The sequence below is a fragment of the Colossoma macropomum genome, unplaced genomic scaffold, assembly GCF_904425465.1.
Source record: "Colossoma macropomum unplaced genomic scaffold, Colossoma_macropomum, whole genome shotgun sequence".
Classification (NCBI taxonomy): Eukaryota; Metazoa; Chordata; class Actinopteri; order Characiformes; family Serrasalmidae; genus Colossoma; species Colossoma macropomum.
In genome coordinates, this window is record NW_023494793.1 from 10272461 (window position 1) to 10292972 (window position 20512).

General features: G+C 40.5%; 1 protein-coding gene across 1 annotated transcript in view; it reads right to left on the reverse strand.

The window, feature by feature from the left end:
* Window positions 1–20512, reverse strand: part of grid2 (glutamate receptor, ionotropic, delta 2) — a 588027-nt gene that overhangs the window by 35653 nt on the left and 531862 nt on the right. The window contains exon 13 of the mRNA XM_036578447.1: window positions 20115–20310. Within this exon, the coding sequence (XP_036434340.1) occupies window positions 20115–20310 (196 nt within the window). The remainder of the gene's footprint in view (window positions 1–20114; window positions 20311–20512) is intronic.

The following is a 20512-nucleotide window of genomic DNA, read 5'->3' on the forward strand; positions in this document are numbered from 1 at the left end:
AGAGAAAGATATTTCCATTGGTTCTGGACCAGCTAAACATCAGAGAGCTGAGATTATTTATAGCTAAACATCAGCGAGAGCAGATAGCCTGATAAGCAATAAAGTCGCACTACACCTGTCTTCTCAATCACATCCTTAACAACATGCCCTTTGCAATGCGCTCACATTCAGGCACTCGGGTTTCGGAGGAGCAAGTATAATATACCTACTTACATACAAATACGAGCAAACTCGTAACATTTTACTGTCCTGTTAAAACATAAAAGCAGTGCTCCACTGCTCTGTTAGTCTGTGTATTTTCTCCATCTTCATGTGATGAAATGGAACAAGTACCCGAATAGTGGAATTAGTATTAGCATACTGGTACCTCAAAAGGTTAATCAAGTACTTGAGTACCCACGCATATTCCCTACTAAGCAGAGAAAAGTTTGATATTGTATTTAGTTGTTTCTGTGTAATTTTCTGTTAAATACATTTTCTGCTTTCTGTCACTGAAAAACTGATAATTTGTACTTAATGGATAATAATTTGTACTTTCACTGGAAATTAAATAAGCGATGGGTGCTCTCTGACTTTTGCACAGTATTGTAGCATGTCCATCACCGAGTGTTGGATTTTAACAGGTAATGCCTCATTAACATGTTGATTTTGATGGACTTTTACTGAACATCATGCGTAAAAATACTGCAATGGTAAGAAGAGAGTGGTGTACTAATCTATATGAACAGAACTTAATTACCATGCTCCACATTTTGCATGGCCTAGTGCCACTACTGCTTCAGGTTTAGGTATTGCCCTCAGGTTTGGAGATAAATCCATGAAGGTTTAAGAAACTGAGTCATGAAACACAGTCACATGGTCTTCATCTCATTTAGTTTGCCTTCTTGAGTAATAACAATCTCACTTGTTACAGTGCAGCACACAGTTCTTGGCGGTGCTGCATAGTGTGCTGGCTTCATCTTTGTAATGCACTTACGGCAGTTCTAATGAGATGCTAATATTATACAGAGAGAACAGAGCCGAGTAACATTAATTGGACGTGTTTGGAACGGGACAGCAGAGTAGCAGTCGTCCCAGAGATGCATGCGGGGTGCGGGGGAAGTCTCACACACAGGTGGCCTGCACCCGATGGAGCCGGCACAAAGAGATGCCGAGCTGTGAAGACTTTCTCTCCTGCGCTTCTCCTCCTCCCTAATTGGCCTTGAGCTGTCATTAGTGCCTTATTTCTCCTCGAAAACTAAAGAAAAGCAATTAATAGTTTATCAAAAACCATATGCAAATGGGCAAACCTCTACCCAAAGACACAGGCTGATAAGGGAAAGGGGATATAATTAGGGACAGATGTTTGAGAAACAGTCCAGGACAGCTCACTGAGCTAGAACTCCTACACCGTTACTAATACAAGATGGCATAAAAAATTTTAAACAGTCCTGATGTTTCACAGTATTATGAATCTGCTAACTATGTTTTTCAGCACTGGCCACCGTGTCTGCCCGTATGTCCTTCCTTACTGAGTATAAGCTGGGGAGCAACATTTTTACAAAGGAACATTCGTTTTCTCAGACAAGGGTATGCGAACTGCTCCTGGCATCTTTTCGGCCAGTGCCGCCGTAGTCAAGACTAATTTTTGTCTCGTATGACACACGTCTATGTCTATTGGTTTCTATTGCGATGTACAGTCAAAGCGGAGGTTGCTGAGTGCACTAGTGGATAAGCTAAGAAGTCAATCGTACATCAAAGGCGCATCAAAGAAAACCCACTCTGGCATTGTACAATTCTTCTCCCATGTTTCTGATGAACCTGTCAGTTTATTTTTTTCAAAAGCACTGGAAAGATAACACTATTGTGAGCTCAGTAATAGTAGCAGGAGCTTTTGAAACATAGTGCAACAAGTTCTCTGTGATCAATGGTTAAAAAAAAGAACTTTGCCTCGCACATGCTGGGGAAGCTGCTAAGGACTGTTCTGCATTATTTGAAGCAGGTTTAGGGATTTGGAGACCTCTATGGTGGGAAACAGAACTGCAAGTGATACCTTAAAAACATCTTTGTAAGTTCAGTAAAGATGGCATGAGTTTCTTTTCCAATAATGTGTAAGCATAATAAACGCCACAAAATATCTGAAAGTTTTTTGTGTTTAGCCATGTATCCATAATGGATGAATTCAATATAAACAAAAAAGAGAAATGAATTACATTGACTAGCACTGAAAGTACAAATTATAACTAGCCAGCAGACCAATTTTGCCAGATCAATGAACAAGCTCCAACCCACATATGAAAATATCATAATATTTTTGCAACTATCACAACAACATTTGCCATTTTTAAAACTAGATACTACAAAGAATATCTAGAAACTAGACATTTTATATATTTCATTGGACCATGCCACTGGGGAACAGTAGAACGCTCCATTAAGACTTCAGTTTTCCCAACATTTGCTATCTTGCCAAAGTGCTGGAATGAACTGGATATTGATTTGTTGGGGGAATTATGTAGAGCAGCTCAGAGTTGTCCAGGAGTGCCCAGATATGTACAACAAAATTGAAATTCAACACACTATTAGATGGAGTGAGAAACATTCACAAGTATTCAAAACAGTTAATTGGATAGCATAGTGGATAACACCAACATCCCCATACACAGGCATCACGATTACAATATTTACACAGCTGCTTGCACTACTGGTTGCCAGGGCTTGGGGATAGGGCCATCTAATCATATATTGTCAATGACTGACAAGTAACCCAATGATGATGCTTAAAAGGTGATAATTGCTGTGTTGGGAAACTGACAGAGAACCAGAGAGGAAAATTTACTGTTAAACCGTGAAATTTTTAGGGAAATCAGGGTTCACTATCTTTTAAGAAGTGTGCAGGCAGGTGCCCCAATAATCAGTTGTTTTCTGTTTATGAGAGAGAAAGACAGAGAGAGAGAGAGAGAAGTTTTCTTAAGAAGCTGCCTGTTAGTTCTGCTATGCACTGTAATGCTAGCTTTACCTACTGCACAGGTCTTCAACTTCCACTTGTTTTCCTTTAAGTGAAGTTTAGCTTGAGTGCATGGAACCATTAATAAATGCAGATGTGCTTTGGAACGTCAGCTTGCTTTAGTGTGACTTGCTGCAGTAAAACAACTAAGTTAAAGTGACTGGCTTTTGTCCTAGAACAGCCCTGGAACTTTTAGAAGCACAGAAAGTTACTTTGATTCTGTCTACAGCCAGGAAACAGGATCAGAAAAAGGTGACAAATAATAGAGTATTAAATAATAGGTACACATAATGTTTTATTCACTTTTATTGTTAAAACATTGGTTTATTATGGGGGCATAAATCTGCTTCGGGATTCCCCGAGTGTGATTTACCAAAAACAATTTAAAGTAATTTTTTGTACAGCTTTAGTGTCCCGGTGGTTCAGATGAGTTACATTATAAAAATTGTGAAAACATAATACTACATGATTTTCCAAAGGGCAGAGTGAGTCTGCTATAATAACAACAGTTTTAAAAAGTTCAAATGTACAGCAGACAGGCACAGCTTTGAAAATCACTCATTCAGAGTGTTGCAGTCTGAAGTTTCTCAAGTGAGGGGCGCAATTATCATACAAGTTACCATGCATCTACACCAGAAGGGTGCCCATGAATGCACGTTAGTCTACTAAAACGATAAAGCAGTTTGAAAAGATATTGGGGTACTCATTGCTGTATTATTTAATATCTCATTTTTATCAAACGATTTTATTCGAAAAAAAAAAAAAAGCATATCAACTAAAATTAAATTTTTTATAACTGCAATATATTGCGCTAATTAATTTTAGATATCGACCAGGCCTATCAGTTGGGTAACGTCGCTGTTTACAACAATTCTGCAGTGAGGCATGGGATGGCTTTTTTTTCAACCTCAACATGGAAACGCAGCATAAGATTGTGATGTCAGTCTTTCTTTTGAACCTGAAATTGTAACATTAATCCATTTGAAAAAATAAAATCCCCTAAATCTGGCCCAACAGCTCAGACTGAACAAACTGACATTGAAATTAAAATGAAGTCTTTATAAAGTGACTTTCAGCAGCACGAGCATGCCATCTTTAGTGTATTTTTTCAATTTTTTACTCAGTAATGCTGCCTCCATTTTTAACAAAATGAATCTTACCCAGTGCAGCTTTAACAAAAAAGACCCTTTGGCCATCAGCTAACAATCTGGAGTAAAAATACTGTCTGTATTTGAAGTGCATCAACAGGAATAGTCACACCTGGTCTGGAAGTAGTTCTTATTCATCTAATGCATACCATCCGGTAATAAGGGACCATGGTCACTGAATATTCACTATTCCACTCTCCATTATGCAGCCATCCACCCTCTTTCTCTAGCTCTCTCTGTTGCACTTGGCTTGTCCCTGTTCAAGTGTTCTCTCTGTTCGTAAATAAAGGGCTACAAAGCACTATAATGGCAAATCCGACCTCGAAAATGAGTGTGTGTATAAGCCTCTGCGTTTCTTTGATCTTTTCCGCCAACACACCGGCGCAATAAATAATCCTCCTCGGAAGCAGAGGGGGAAGGAAGATGATCCGGGAGTGTGTCTTTTCAAGTTCCCACACAAAAGGACTACAGCTAATGCAGAATATGGCCGTACAGCAGTGAGCTTAACTTAAGAGGATGTGCATGTTGATTGTGGGGTAAAGCAGTTTGACCCCTGTGCAGGCCCATTGTGCTCCTCCGCTTTGCCTCTTTCTTCCTTCTTAAAAAGGGGTATTTAATATACAGCAGGAGCTGTGATATACTTGCAGGTTATCTCATTTGCCATGGAGACCACTTCTCTCTGGCTTCTGTTCATCCTTCAACACCATGCTAAACAGCGGGCATGGCTTAGTTAAGGTGTCAGCACATGCAAGTGTATGAGTCCAAGAAAGCACAGTTGGCCACTCACTGTGTGGGAAGAATGTTTGAGCTCCTCGCTCCCTGTAGGCACAAAGTGATGCTAGCCAGCTGAAAGAATTTGATAGGTCATATATACAGAAATGAGCAGTTGACGCTCACCAAGCGTGTTCAGCTGTCCTATGATACTGCATTAGCCACAGCTTGAGAAGATGCAGAGACCAGCTTCTCATTAGGCCTGAGATAAAATAAAAATGATAAATATAAGAATCAAAAATGTTTTTCAATATGGCACTTTTGGCACTTTTGAGGTATTTTTGATAAAAGTATTATAATTCTATAATATTATAATTCCGTTCCTCAAAGCAAAGACTTGAACTTTGAAATAGCTATGCCAGAACACTAGGTGGCAATGTGCAGCTTTTGCAATGAGCAGTAATTTAAAAGTCCTTTTAGGTATACCTTATATAGGTAAGAAATAATTCCCCCAAGAAGTTATTTCCAGGCATACAGGACAATCTCCTCTTCAAACACCTCAAAACACATACATATCTTCAGCTTCTCATGTTGGCCTTATGGGAGCGTTTTCTTTCTCTTAAATTATCCTGAGGGAAATGACAGTTAAGGAACCTAACTTGAGGGATTAAAGGGAAAGTAAAAGTGCATGACGATTTCACTTAAGGAGACCCTTAAGTACCAACTAAGGGTGTTTTAAGGTAATCTCAAAGTTAATTTAAAACATGAGGTGTATAAAGCAACTGGACACAGGCTCTTATCTATGTCAATGTAAAGAGACCTGTAAATCTGAAACTGACAGCTAAACTACAGCATCAATACAGTAATACAGTAATGTGTGGCATTTGGCTACTAAAAAATCAGGCCTTTCAGTTTTTCAGGTTGCTCCAGCTGAGACGCAGCAGCATATCTTAACAATAGAAGATAAGGAGGGGGGCTCTTTTCCTGCTTATGACAATAAGGTGAGTGGCTCTTCTTATAAAAGGCCATGTGTTCCTGTAATACAACCACCATGCTAAGTGTTACAGCCTATCCCAGGGGTTGCCAACATAAAACACCAGAAAAAATAAGAACAATTACTACAATTTGCTGTTTGTAGCCATTGATCTAAGACGGACGAATGCCACATGATCAAAAAGGAGAAACATTTTACATGGACTTGCACCCAATTTTTAAACTTATCTAGCTAGTTATTTTGGTCACAATGATCATATATTCTGCTATGCCAGTCACTGAGCTCGACCTAAATATTTAGATATTTTAGACGTTTTATTTTTGCAGATAATTAACACATTAATAATATTAAATTAATTGGTCTGGATAAATGTCTGTATTGTAATTAACTTTATTTGACTGCCAACAGCTCCCCTAGTAGTACCACCAAGGGCAACATGGGAGCCGTGATCCCACATGTTGAAAACCTCTCATCTATCCCATTCATATTTCAATAAGTGAACCGTCTTGTTTTCTGATGACATCTTTTCTTTTACTTGTCAGAAAGAGACGGAGAAGAAGGCTAGCCATTCACTCGTAACTAAGAAGAGAATCGTAATAGCGCAAATTTTGCTAGCTAGCTATTTTCATCTTTGAAATTAAGGAGACCATAAAAGTTCAAGAAAACATCTCAGATCAGGAGACAAAACTGGTTACTGGTCCTCTACAGTATCAGGTTTGGGGATTTGGAGGCCTCGTCTGGTGAACACTTCATGAAGAGCGTGTCTGCCCAGAATAGAAGTGAAGTATCTACTATCGTCACCATATCTTCATCAGTATAGTGCTGATTTTACATTTGAGATCTAAATATAGAGCCCGATCTTCTTTTTGAGCCTTCGCATGTGAAGTTAATACATAAACATGTATGACTAGGGACTGGGCAACACGACAATATATACCATTATCACGATAAATTATGTTCCACTACAACACAATATGCTTTCTGAACAAATCGTGCACTTGTAGAACACTGACCAGCAGCTTGTTTTATTATAAAGAGAGAGACAAAAAAATTAGTTTTGTTTAGCTGGATTTAGTGCAACACAGTAGGCCAAATGTTAAATAAAAAATATTGCGTTCACAGATTTTGATAGTATTTTTAAAAATGTAGCACTGCTGTTTTTTTTTTCTCAGACCAAAAAAAGAAACATTGTGACATACCATGTATTGTGAAGATTTCTTGAAGTACAAACTCAGACTTGACGCCCCTGACTTTTAAATTAATCTGTCAGGCTTTACAGTGTGACTTACAGCAGCACACAAACACCATGATATTTTAGCATGTTTTTACCTCCTGACACAAGCTTCAACAAAAGACTGAGTAAACAGAAAATGAATACAGTAATTTGTGTAATTATTGATATAGAATGATATGGGAAGGTACACTGTAATAAAGCATTTGGTCATTTTGCCCAGCCCTACTTCACATCTCACAGGGAAACCATGAGTTAGCTCAAGCTGGTACCATACAGTGCAAAAAGTGGTACATGGTAGAAGCTGATTTCAAGTATTTTATAAGTTTGAATTGCATTTGATCATTGCTTCACTCAGCACATTTATCTGAGTTGAATAAAACCACCCTAGTTGAAGCAAGTCTTTGGGTTGAACTGCTGAACCATTTTTTACAGCGCATGAGATGACTGTGAAGATCTACAGTGGGAATAGGCTATGATCAACAAGAAAGGGTGAATAAACAAAAACAAAAAGAAAACACAAATAAAGAGGACTATATAGTGTAGTGCCAGCCTCTGGGTTACTTTGTACATCTCCTGTGGGTCAGTCTTATGTGGCCTGCATTACAGAAGGGAACAAGTTCTACTGCAGAGGGTCAGAGTGTGTGTCTTTCCCTCCTGTGTGTGTGTCAGTCATGACAGCACACATCACAGGAGTCGCTCCCAACAGAGAGAACAAAAGGCAAAATCCACCAAGCAGTGGCGTTCCCTCAGGATAGATATACACACACACAGGCTTCCAGCTCACACCACTATACACTCACACATGAGCACATTCACACATGCAATCTTGCATGACACACACACAGACCATACTTCACACACATGCATGCCTGAGGCCCACACACACACAAACACGCGCACTCACAGTGCAGTATATTTAGAGTCCTCCTCATTGCTCATGCTGCTCTCATCTTCTGTGTGCTCTCGATGGCCCCCGAGCCTCACGCTGAGCCCACACACACGCGCACGTACTCACACATTTCATGAAGCTGCTGTCATCAGTCTCTTACTGAGCCGTGATCTTCATGTTCACATTATCAAGAAGATAAAGATACCAAATAAAAACCACCTTACACCACATTTGCAGTCATTAATGCAATAACACCTCATATCACACACAAGCAAAAGATACAGTCCCGTGCAAAAAGTAAGAGACCATTCTTCATTTATTTAATTTCCAATCAAAATGGACATTAAGTAGAGACCACCCTTCATTTATTTAATTTCCAATCAAAATAGACATTAAGTACAAGTTATTCATTTTTCATTTTTAGATAAAAAGCAGAAACACAAGAAAAAGAAGCCTCAACAACTAAATATAATATTACATTTTCAGTATTTACTGTGCCCACCCATAACCTTTATTACAGCTTTCATTCTGTTCAGGAGATATCTGCAGGGATATTTTTTTCCACACCTGCAAAATTCAGTCTTACAAGTTGGTTGCACTTTCTGCTTCTAACAATCCAAGTAATGCCAAAAACATTTACTGATGTTCTTTTTTCACAGTGGAAGGATGGACAGAAGCACCTGTGGATTTTTTCAGATGAAGCAAGAGTGGAGCTTGATTTTCTCCTTTCTCTCAAAGATGAAAGTTACTGTTGGTCTGATGGTGACAATTTTGGTGGTCTGCCAGGTCTTGCATGGTTGTTAGGAGCTCAATTTTCTCTATATTTTTAAATAATTTTTAAACTTCAGTTTCAGAAAGTCCTGGTTTCACTTCCTTTTGCAAGTGGCATGTTAAATAGAATCTCTTCAGAAGTATTTCCAGAAAAAATGAGAAACTTTTGCTTTATTTCTGTTTTCCCTGGAAATTAAATAAATGAAGAGCAGTCTCTGAGATTTGCACAGTCCTGTGTTTTTGAGACCTTTGAGAGTTTTAGATGCTCATCCTAAGTGATAATTTAAAAATAGCGCCTTTTAAAGCTTAGAAGTTTTCTTGACATCAAAACAATGGAAAAAGTACATTTACATACTTATCCAAAACGACTTACAGTTTAATCAAAGGTAGGTGCGTGCAGCATTAGGAATGTTGCCCAATGACTGTTATTGGTGTATCTGGGTGATATTACCCACTACACTATATCAATATTTATGCAGACTCAAACCTGCCAATACGGAATGTAAATTGAAAGGCAAAGTAACTCACTGCATAAGTATGCATTAATAAGTAATGACTGTGTAACAATTACGTTTGAATTGTACTGTAAAATGAAAGCAATAACTCTCAACAACCAAAGATTAAAGAAGCTGAATACAAATCAAAATATAACAAGAGAGCGAATAATTACGCAGTGACTTTGGTCTACCACACTGTAATACCCTGAAACCTTGACTGCAAAGGTTCTTCAAGCAAAATCACAATAAAAACAAGTTAAAATAATGTCTGTCAATTAATTTTATGTTGTTCCCACTATAAGAATTACCTTACCTGAACCCAACCCAAGCAATTATTTCTGATGAGAGAGAGACAGACAGAGAGACAGAGACTGGATAAGAGAGAGCAAGAGAGAGACAGAGAGAGCATGACAAAGTGATAGTGAAGTAAAGAGTGTGGGAAACAGAGAGAGAGACAGAAAGAGTGAGTGAAAAAGAGAGATGAAAAAAGACAGCAAGAGAGTGAGAGAGCAAGAGAGTGAGAGAGAAAGACAGTGAGAGAGAGACAGAGAGAAAGAGACAGAGAGAGAGACAAGAAGAGAGTGAGAGAGCACAAGAGAGAGAGACTGAGAGAAAGAGACAACAACAAAGTAAGAGAGCGTAAGAAACAGAGAGGAGACAAGAAGAGAGAGAAAGAGCGAAAGAGAGACTGCCAGACAGAGAGACAGAGAGAGAGTGCATGAGAGAAAGGAGTTTTTCCTTGCCACTGTCGCCACTGTCTTGCTCATGGGGGTTCAGTAGACTGAGAGAGAAAGAGCGATAGGCGATAGAGAGAGAGACAAAGAGAAACAGTTAGAGAGATTCAGAGAGAGAGAGAGAGAGAGAGAGAGAGAGAGAGAGAGAGAGAGAGAGAGAGATTAAAAAATAAAGAAAGTAAGTGAGAAGAAAATAGAGTAGATATCTCTCTCTCTCTCTCTGATCAGATGTGGGTTGCTGAGGCCATTCCCCTGGATAAGTGCTGGCCTAAAGGACACGTTTAAAGGGCCTCACTGTCCGTCTCGCTCTGTCTTTTTCTCCCTCTCCTTCCCCACTGCCCTGGTGATATATTATTTTCTGTTTTCCAAAAGTCCATTAGGTCTTGGCGGTGGGCCATCTTGTCTCCCGCAGACAGAGATAAAGACGTGGCGGACGGGGTGTGAGGCCAAACAGAATGCGAATGAGCAGACCGTTGCAGAACCGCACTGTGAAAAACACACACACACATACACACACACACACACACACACACACAAACACACTCGGCACTCGCAGCTCCTCTCTCTTAAATTCTCTTAAATTTATGCCACCGCTGCTTCTCAGACACTGCCTGGTGTTTCTTTATTTCATTTACAATTCCATAATTGAACTTCGGTGCCGGAACAAAACAAAAAAGGGGGGTTAGATTCATCCCCCCTCAGTCCTCTCGGCAGGAATACAGATGTGGAATTTAATGATCCAATTTGGGTCATCCCGCCGGCAGACCGGAGCCTTGTTGAGCTCCAGATTAAACTCATCTTTTAGAGGTTGTTTGTCTTTGGCTTTCTCTCTCATCGACATCCCCCCGACTGAATTTATGCTGCCTGCTTTCGCAACTTTCCCAACGCCCCCCCCACCCCACCTCACTCCACCAAAATTGTGTGACGAGATTACGCTCCCGGCTGCCTCTCCCTCTCGCTAGTAATGCTCCCCATTTGTAATTCTCACCATTACGATTTATCTGGAGTGGCTCGTTAAGAGCGTGAGTGAGAGCGCTTTGTTTGGAGCGAGGGGGGAAAGATCATTCTGAAACGCAGGAAAACTGCACCGTGGGACGCATTCGTCTTATCTAAGACGGCACCCTTGTTCAAAATAGAATGAAACACAACAAAACAGTTGGCGTAATATCTTGGCCAATCCATCAACTTCCATTTCTCCATTTCTATAAAATGAGAGGACATAAAAAGGCCAAAAACCCCCAAAAATCAATCCCAGCTTATGCGGTAATGTTCTGTTTACATCACAAGTGGCATCAGTCTTCCTTCCAGAGGGACACCAGCTGTGTACAAAATCTGATCATTCTTAGTACGGCAAAACAGTAGGGAAGAGCGGGGCACAACCTGACACATTTAGTTTTTCTGTTGAATAATTTTAATAAAAACAGGCTGGTTCAAAGGTATGAATTCTTAGTAACTGAAAAACACTAATGATGCAAAAGAAAACAGTCAAACAGTCTTCAGGGTGAATCTTGAGAAATATCGGCCACACTGCTGTGAAAATGTGCAGATGATGACTGATGTTATGAGAACACAAGATGACCAAAAGCCTGCTCTGGGCCTGCTGAACAACAAGTCCATGTTACATTTAACCCAGTGTTAGTTTGTATGCCTACTCCAGAGAGACTACTGAACAGTCACAACTTGTTGGTCATAGCTATGTCTGACATATAATTATAAAGCTTTTGTCATAGCCTGGTAGCAGATACACTGAGAAAGCTTCATCTGAAGGTCAGCCATCTTTAAAAGAGAGCCTGAAATGAAAGGAAAACTCAAACTCATCCTCTAATCTCCATGGCTATTAGGAAGTGTATAAGAATAGTCTTCTTTAGCCTTACTGCAACTGCTAACTGCTTAGCTAACTAGCTAGCACTGCTTGCTACAGGGCTAATGAGGGATGAACTGGCTGTCTATTTTTGCTGACAGACAAGAGCTGGGAGCCAATCAGATAATGCTATATTCAATTCCAAAGTGAATTATCTGGTACTCAGTTCTAAACAAGGCTGGGTGACATTCATTTTCATTTCATCACTGATAGCTCTTCCTTTTTTAAAATATCCTGATAGAGGATATTATGGCTCATATTTGGAAAAGAAATGCTCATTAAAAAATTGAGAAATCCGATTTGCTTGCAGTCTGAACATAGCCTAAGACCCCGTTTACACCTGGTCACTTCATGCATCCAGAGTATCAGGATTATATCTGGATGAGGCTGAACCACATCAAAATGCGAGGTGCATTTAAAACAGATACAAGTCTGATCACTCAAACCACTTCAGGAGGTGGTCTGAGACACAGTTTGTTATGGTTTGTTACTGGACGAAATGAAATGCTTAATAGCAATATGGACAGACACTATTGTGCAAAACAAACTGCAGATGAAGAAGCTGAACGGACAAACAACTGGTAATTGGTTGCCGCGTAACAAGCAGATTTGCATATTTCGTCCCACACAGGCATCAGATTTCAGTCCGACTAACCGGAAATGCGTTTGACTGCCAGACTTATATCACTCCAGACTTATATCACTGTACTAAATTGGAACACACAATCTACTCCCACGGTACAAGATTCATTAGCTGACCATTTACAATCAGCACACTGGGGCTGTACCGCTCGACGAGAGGGCCAGTGATTTAACCCCTGAATTACCACAAACATAGACCTGGTTGTAACATTCACAGTTTCACCATGTGTTCTTGTGTGGGCTTATACATCATCGCTGTCAGAACATTTTTTGACATTATTTGAAAATGCCAGCTGCCCTTTACAATGTGTGATGATAAATGGTCCAATAGGAATGGTCCAAAATGGCTTCAAATAAAAACTCTTTACAATAAATTACATTTAAAGTTCTAAGTGTTTTTCCTTCTCCTGTAAAGTCACCATTTTGGAAAGGTTTGTTCTGACAGCAATGATACATACATTAGCCCACAGTAACCAGGACTAAATGCCCACTGTGAAATCTGCTGCTCTCTTCCACTCTTATTCCGGCAATGTTTTAAAGCTGTGGCATGAAGTTTGAGTTTACGTTACATTTACGTCATGTCCTCTTAAGTGAGTTTATTGGCCGGTTGCAAAGCAGAAATCTGATTCATGTAAACCCAGAGTTTTCATTGTCTGATTACTCAAGTGTATATAAAGCTGTTAATCGGATTCATGACAAAACCAGATTTTCTGCAGTTATTGAATTATTCAATGCACGTAAATGCACTCATTTGACAATTTGACAGTAACCATAAAATCACCAGGCCCGATACCAGAGGCAAATGTTTTGGTGAAATTCAAGGGGTCGGCTACTGAGACTACATTGAAAAGTTGATTGGCAGAACTGTGAAAAGTGAAATGTGAACAAGTGAATATCGACAGAGTTGAAGCTGAAAAAGAACTGTTTGAAAGTTCTACAGTGGCTGTGAGATGTGTTGCTAATTAGCCTGCACCTCTCCCCAGTTTATTCTCTCCACCACACTCAGATTACACTGCTTTAAAAAAAAGCAGCTGTAATGTCCGTTTCCATTCTACTACTCCTCATCGATTTCCTTATTAGGTGTAATCTATAATAACAGGCCGTGCTGCATGAGGTGACTGGACGCAGTAGTGACAGAGCACTTTAGCCTTTTTATGCACACTTTGACTGCTAAGTCTAGCACTAGCTCCCAGTGAGACTTGCTTTTTTTCTTTTACAGTCTTCTTATCTTACCTCAACCACTCTCATACACCCTCTCCCACTCTCTCTCTCTCTCTCTCTGTCTTTGTCCATCTCTACACTTAAAGCTATAGCAGCAGGGAGCTCCTGTAGACGACTAGCAACAATTCACAGCTAAATCAATCAGAAGGAGAGGAGATAAGTCTCAGCTGATTCCCTTCAAATCTACTGTCCCATTCTTTCCCTCCTCATCCTCTATTTGTCCCTTTGCGTTAAAATCCAGTCACAATTACCCACCCATCTTCCTCGCTCTATCTCTCTCACTATCTCTGTTTCTGTCTCCTCCTGTCCCCCTCCTTTCCTTCTCACACTCTTTCACTCTTTTCCTCTCTCTTCTTTGTCCCACTCTCTATATTTACTCTCTATCCTTTCTTTCTCTCTTCTTCCTTCCCTTCGTTTCTCACTCACTTTCTCTTTCCCATTCTTTTTCTCTCCTTTCTCTCTCCCTTCCTCCTCTTCCTCTACCTTCTCCCACTTTTTTACTTTCTTCCTCTTTCTCTCCTTCTCTTCATTTCTCTACTTCTCTTCTCTTTTTCTCCCTCCCTCTGCTCCCCCTCTTTTTTTTCTCTTCCCATCTTTCTCACCCCCTCTCTTTTTCTCCCTCTTTTCTCCCTCATTCACTTCATTTCTCACTCCTCCCTCCTACTTTCTCTCTCCCTCCTCCCTTCTTTTTGTCTACCACCTTTTCTCTTTCCCCTTTCTTTCTTTCTTTCTTTCTTTCCCTATATACTTTATCTCTCTCCCCTCCCTCCCTTTGTTTATCTCACCTTCTCTTTATTTCCCATTCTTTTTCTCCTCTTTCTTTCACTCTCTGTTTCTCCCCTTTCTCCCACTTTTTACTTTCTTTCTCCCTCCTTCTTTTCATGCATCTCCTTCTTACCTGTTTCTCCTTCCTCTTCCCAATTATTTCTCTTCTCCCTTTCTCCTTTCTCCCTTCCCCCTACTATTTCTCATCTCTTCCTCTCTCTCTCTTTTTCTGCCCCACTTCATTTCTCCCACCTGTTCCTTTTTCTCTCCCCTCTTTCTCTCTCTTTCCATTACTCTCTCTCTCTCTCTCTCTCTCTCTCTGTCTGTCTCTCTCTCTCTCTCTTTCTTCCACCACTAACAGTGAACCAGTAGAGGCAAGCATCCAGGTCTTTTATCAGCAATGACTGGAGGAAACTTTCACACTTTAGCTTCTTCAGTTTTCACACGCCGACCGAGCCTGTGATTGCACTTTTAACGCATGCTACTCGAGAAGAACGTGTTTTGTGCAGAGACTTCGGTGTTTACTCCAACAGATAAACAGTGTCTGCTTTCAGGGCAGGGATGTTTTTGACACTGGCTCTTCGGCAGAGGGGGGATCTCGATTTCGTCACACACACACACACACACACCCTCATACAAGCACTGCTGCCGCTGAGACCACCAAACAGAAAGCTCCAGAGGCCAACCTCTGCCTTCTGATAAGTGGCAAACAGGGAGCTGCTAACACACTGCACCACTTCAGAGCTAACACACTGCATCTCCAGCACCACAGGCCCCTCTGATCCCACCACAGTTTCTTCCAGCACACCACACAGGTGATGAAGAGCACTAATCCTCCTCTCACGGGTGTTTCCCCCTGCGGGACGTCCCAGTGCCCCCTTCCAGAGACGGCTCCAACCTCGGCAAACTGCTGCATTTGTTGTTCTGCCTCCCGCCGCACGCCCGTCTCTCTCCATATTTCAGCATGACAACGAGCTAATGAGCTGACTGAGAGCGGCGTGATAAATAAGTGTTTGTGTAATGAAAGAAAGAGTAAAGCTTCGTTTCATAATGAGCGCTCGCTCAAATTCCACGGGACGGAGAAAAAGAACGAGGGAAGCATCATTAGTTCCCCATTTGTAGAGGAGTTTCTCTTAATCTCTCCATCTTTCACCTCTCCTACTGGCCTCTTTACCTACCTAACAATGTTTCTCTGCCTCTCTCTCCTCTCTCTACCTCTCTTGCTCCTCTCTGTCTCTCCCCCTGATTGGGCTGGGTTTTCTCCTGAGGGACAGGTGGCGATCCTGGTGTAAGCCTGCTGTGGAGAAGCGTACAGCTGATCCTACAGTGGAGGATTATTCATGGGGCTTTAGCTACAGACAGACATGTGGCACACCTGGATGGGGGAGGAGGTTTTGTGGCCAACCTGAATCTGTGGAGTTTCTGCCACTGTGCTGTGTTAGGCTGGGTCATATTTCAGTGAGGAGTTTTCTGAGATTTTTATCGCAGGTGTGAAGGAAAAAGGCTGCTTTATAAAACTATCTCGTTAGGTGCAGCAAAAACAGCATTTAGAAGCTTAGAAAGAGGAAAGCTGCTGGGGCTGGCTGTGTGGATTCTGAGAGGATGCTGAGGGGGTCCTGAACATTGCAGGCTGCTGGACAACGTAAAAGGTTTTACTGATGTGTGGGAATGGAAAGCATTCTCTGTAATGCTGATGAAGACGCCCAGTTGGTTTTTCATTTTTAACCCTGTTTATTATAATGCATGCAAACTTTCTTTTCTTGTCTGTTAAATGGGGTCAGTGCTGTAGTAGTGAGACAACATTGCCACAAGAAAGATATGTTAAGTCTCTCTTTCTCTGTCTCTCTCATTTGCTCCTCTCTCTCCCTCCCTCTCACTGTCTTTCAAAGGTAAGAGACATTATTGGGCACATGAGCCTCTTGCTTTCTCTGTTCTCTCTCTCTCCCATGTTTATCTCACTCTCACCCCTCTCTTTTTCTCGCTCTCTCACATCTCTTGCTTTTTCCCTCTTTTTCCTTTGTCTTGCTTCCTTGTTTCTCTTTCACCGCTTGCTCTCCCCCCCCCCTCGTGTGTGCCTTACTTGCTCTCTTTCTCTCACTTCTTTTGCTTTTTCACTCTCCCCCTCACATCTCTTGCTTTTTCTTCTCTATCTTTATCCCTCTTGCCTCTCTTGCTTTGTCTCTCCCTCTCTCTATCTTTCAATTGCCTCTCTTGCTCTCTCCTTCTCTCGTCTCTGTATCACCTCTCGCTCTGTTCCTCTCTCTCACCTCTCTTGCTCTTTTCCCCCCATCTCAGTTACTTTCTCTCTCTCTCAAGTCTCTTGCTTTGTTGTTCTATCTCTTGCCTCTCTTGCTCTTTCTGTCCCTCTCTTTCACCTCTTGCTCTCTTTCTCTCTCTCTTGCTCTCTTCTTTCTCTTTCTTTCTTGCTCTTTTTCTCTCTCACCTCATCTACCTCCCCCTTTCCTCTTACTTTTTCTCTCTATCTTTCTCTCTCTTGCTCTCTTTCTCTCTCCCCTCTCTTGCACTCTTTCTCTCTCTCACTCTCTTGCTCTCTCACCTCTCTCTCTCATCTTTCTTGCTCTCTTTCTCTCTCTCTCTCGCTTTTTCTCTCCTCTCTCTTTATTCTCTCGCCTCTCTCTCTCTCCCGCACACACACTCTCTCTCTCTGTTTCTCTCTAAGGTAAAGGACATATTGGACACATAAGCCTTTGTTAATGAAGTCATCTTGAATGGTGAAAAAATGGCTGGAATTCATTTCTAGTGGCTTAAATGAGCACTCCCTCATCAAAATTACACGCATGCTTTAAAATCCTTCACCTATAGATGTGAGTGTCTATGTACAGCGCAAAGCACTTCTTTAATGAGGTTGTGTCACATGTCATGTTGATCATGTCAGCAAGTACATGTTCTTCAGAAATGAAAGTCCTCTATAGGAAGCCATTAAAAAGTAATAAGTCCACAGACACAAAAGGGGTTGAGAGCAATAGAACATGGTTGGCTAACACTGAGGAGCAAGGGGGAGACTCAGCTGAGAATGCAAATGTCATAAACAATTGCTGAAGGTATCTGAGCCGCCATTATCTCGTTATGTCAGCCCTATCAGCCTTATCTGTGCTGTTTCATCTGCGATAAAGAAACCCAATCTCACTCTGGTAGTACATCACGCCTCGGTGATTTCCATTTGAACCCACGCGGCTATTTTCACACCTTCTGCAGATAATTCAGAGATTTGGCAAAGGCAAAGTGAGGTGGAAAAAGGCTTTCTGACCGATTTCAAAACACAGCACCGGAGACAGAGCAAGCCATATGCATATTCTGGCACTGTAGCCAATGTAGTAACTGGCTGATTTTCAGCAACTTCAATAGTAATGCTATTGTGCATCAAAGACAAAGGATACTTTCATCAAGGACAAAAAGCTACTTATACTAGCCTTTTTTAAAGGCGGACGAGTGCAATAGCCTACACGGAGAGAGAGAGAAAAGAGAAGAGGAAAAGAGGAGCGTACATATTCTTGTGTGGAGCTGCGAAGATGTGGCCCTGCAATTCAATATTTATCAGAACACCTGTGAGTGAAGACGGCCTCAACAAAGCGCTGAGTAATGGCAACAAGCCTTAATTAGCCATTCATTAGACGAAGGTGTAAAACTTGCGCTTTCATACCCTGCTCGCTTACCAGCCTATTTAATTGCAGCTTCACAAGCCGCCTTAAATTTCCTAAACGAAAACAACCTTGGAAGAGGAGCGGAAGGGAAAAAAAAGCTTTTTCGGGTTAACAAATAAAGCATTAACCTGCAACGTAATGGCATGTAATTAGCGAGGGAATGTTTGGAGTGAAATCACTCATACCTTACAAGCATCATTAAGCCACATTAGCTCATTTTCCCTTTTGATAACTTCATTCAGAAAACATCAAGGCTTCCTTCAAAGGCATCAGTAATGCACAGGACACACTAACGCTATTGTTCAAAAGTTTGGAACCATTAGTCATACTAATAATTATTTTATTCAATAAAATAACAGAAGACTGAAATATTATATATTAAAATGGGTTCTGAGAGTTCTTTGGGAACAACAACAAGTTATTCAACAATAAATAATATGCTACAATTATGTATTCATAGTCATTTCTTGTGAATTTATCTGCCTTGAGACGCGGTCATCACTTCTGAAATACAAGGCATTCTGGAAATTAATTTTATAATCACATTCTTAATGTTATACAGCTTTATCAGTCATGATAGAATCATCTACAGCTCTGTTCATTGTTCTCGACACATCTAACACCAAATTCAGACTATGTCATGGAAGCCCAACATATGTGAAGTGCAGGCGACTATGCGCCTTTGACTCTGTCACATAAACACTTCAGACAGGAATATCAGCTCTTTTTCCTCCTTTTCTCATTCTAATTAAAACAGTTTTATAGCATTTTAAATCTTGACAGCACAAACAGCAGACCTCATTTTTAGCATTTTTTTCTTGAGACGGATGTATGATATTTTTTTCACCTTATCATAACAGTTCCCTCAACACAACGTTAGTACAGCGCAGAAGCTGCTCGGCGACTACTGAGCCAACAATATCACATTTTAGTGAATTACATTTACAACAATAACATGCAACACATATAAAAAAAAATAAATAAATAAAAAACACAATAAAAGAGCAATACTAAAAATAAGTCAAAAATAACGTAAAAGTAACGTTCCGGTAAGGAAAATAATAAAAGCTAGTAAAATAAGTGAAAAAATAAGATTTTTGTTTTGAGTCAGTGAATTTTTAATGGTATTGTGTTCCTGATCTTTGGTGCATAAAAACAAAAGGCCGCTTCACCACCTTATCATTTTAAATCATTACTTTAAAGTTTCATTCATGGAAAAGGCCAGCACTGGATGAGCGCAGGGCATGATTTAGAACAGTTAATCAGGCATTCATTCAGTATGAAGGTACAATATCATTAACAGATTTAAAAACTGCCTGTTAGTATCAGATCGGAATCGTTTTATAGTCATATAATGGGGTCCAAAAGTCTGAGAACACTAGTCAAAACGCTTCTTTTTTTGCATCCCTTTTAATTTTAATAGGAAGATTTTCATTACAAATCATAGTATCAGCATAACAATCTGAGCAAAAAGTGGAATCTTTGAAATTGTAACATACATTTTAGATTTTCTTGCTATTTGGTATGTCCCCCTTTTGCTTTAATGACAGCATGCACTCGAACTGGCATGGACTCCACAAGTTTGTGCAAAAGCCTCTGATTAGTAGACTAAATCCTCCTGAGAGACATCTCAAGATGAGCTTCACTGTAAGAGATAAGACTAAAAAATCTGACCTTTTTGTACAAAGGCCTCAACACAAATTTGGCCGATTTCACAAATTTGCTTAAATTTCAACAATGACCTAGAAATAGTACAGAATCTAGAATGTTTCTTCTTCATTTCACTTGCCATAACTTTTCTTTGGTTTTAAATTTCCAAGTTGAAATGAAAAACATTCCAAGTGTTTTTAGACTTTGGACCCCACTGTATCTGCACCAAATGTGGTTTTATATTGTAGACAAGACTGACTGCAAAACATTTCAATGGTAGAGTAAGTATAATAACTGGATAAACTCTCTTCAATAACACTTAGTGGAGCGTAGGGACACTTTGCCGTACCTTGCGAATGCCCTCCTTCGAGTCCTCCACGTTGTTGTCAGCTCCTCCGGTCCGGTTGATCATCCGCCACATCTGCGAGTACATGGGGTCTCGCTCGAAGGGGTTTATGCCTTTACTGCGCAACTGGTCATACACAGCTGAGTCCAGCACAGTGCCGTATGGAAGTTCTGTCTGCTTGGACAGATCCTGCAGTGACCTGCAGAAAGAACAGAAGTCATTCCGTATGAGCTAGATACAACTCAGGCTCAGCTAAATCACAATGTTTTTCTAAATATGAAGCAATCTGTTAACCTTTAGAGGTTGGGGCTGTTGCCTGCTATAACAAAAGTAAGTTGTAATTTCATAATTATGGAAAAAAGGTTTATGGCTAATAATGGAAAAAGCGCTCTTGATACTTT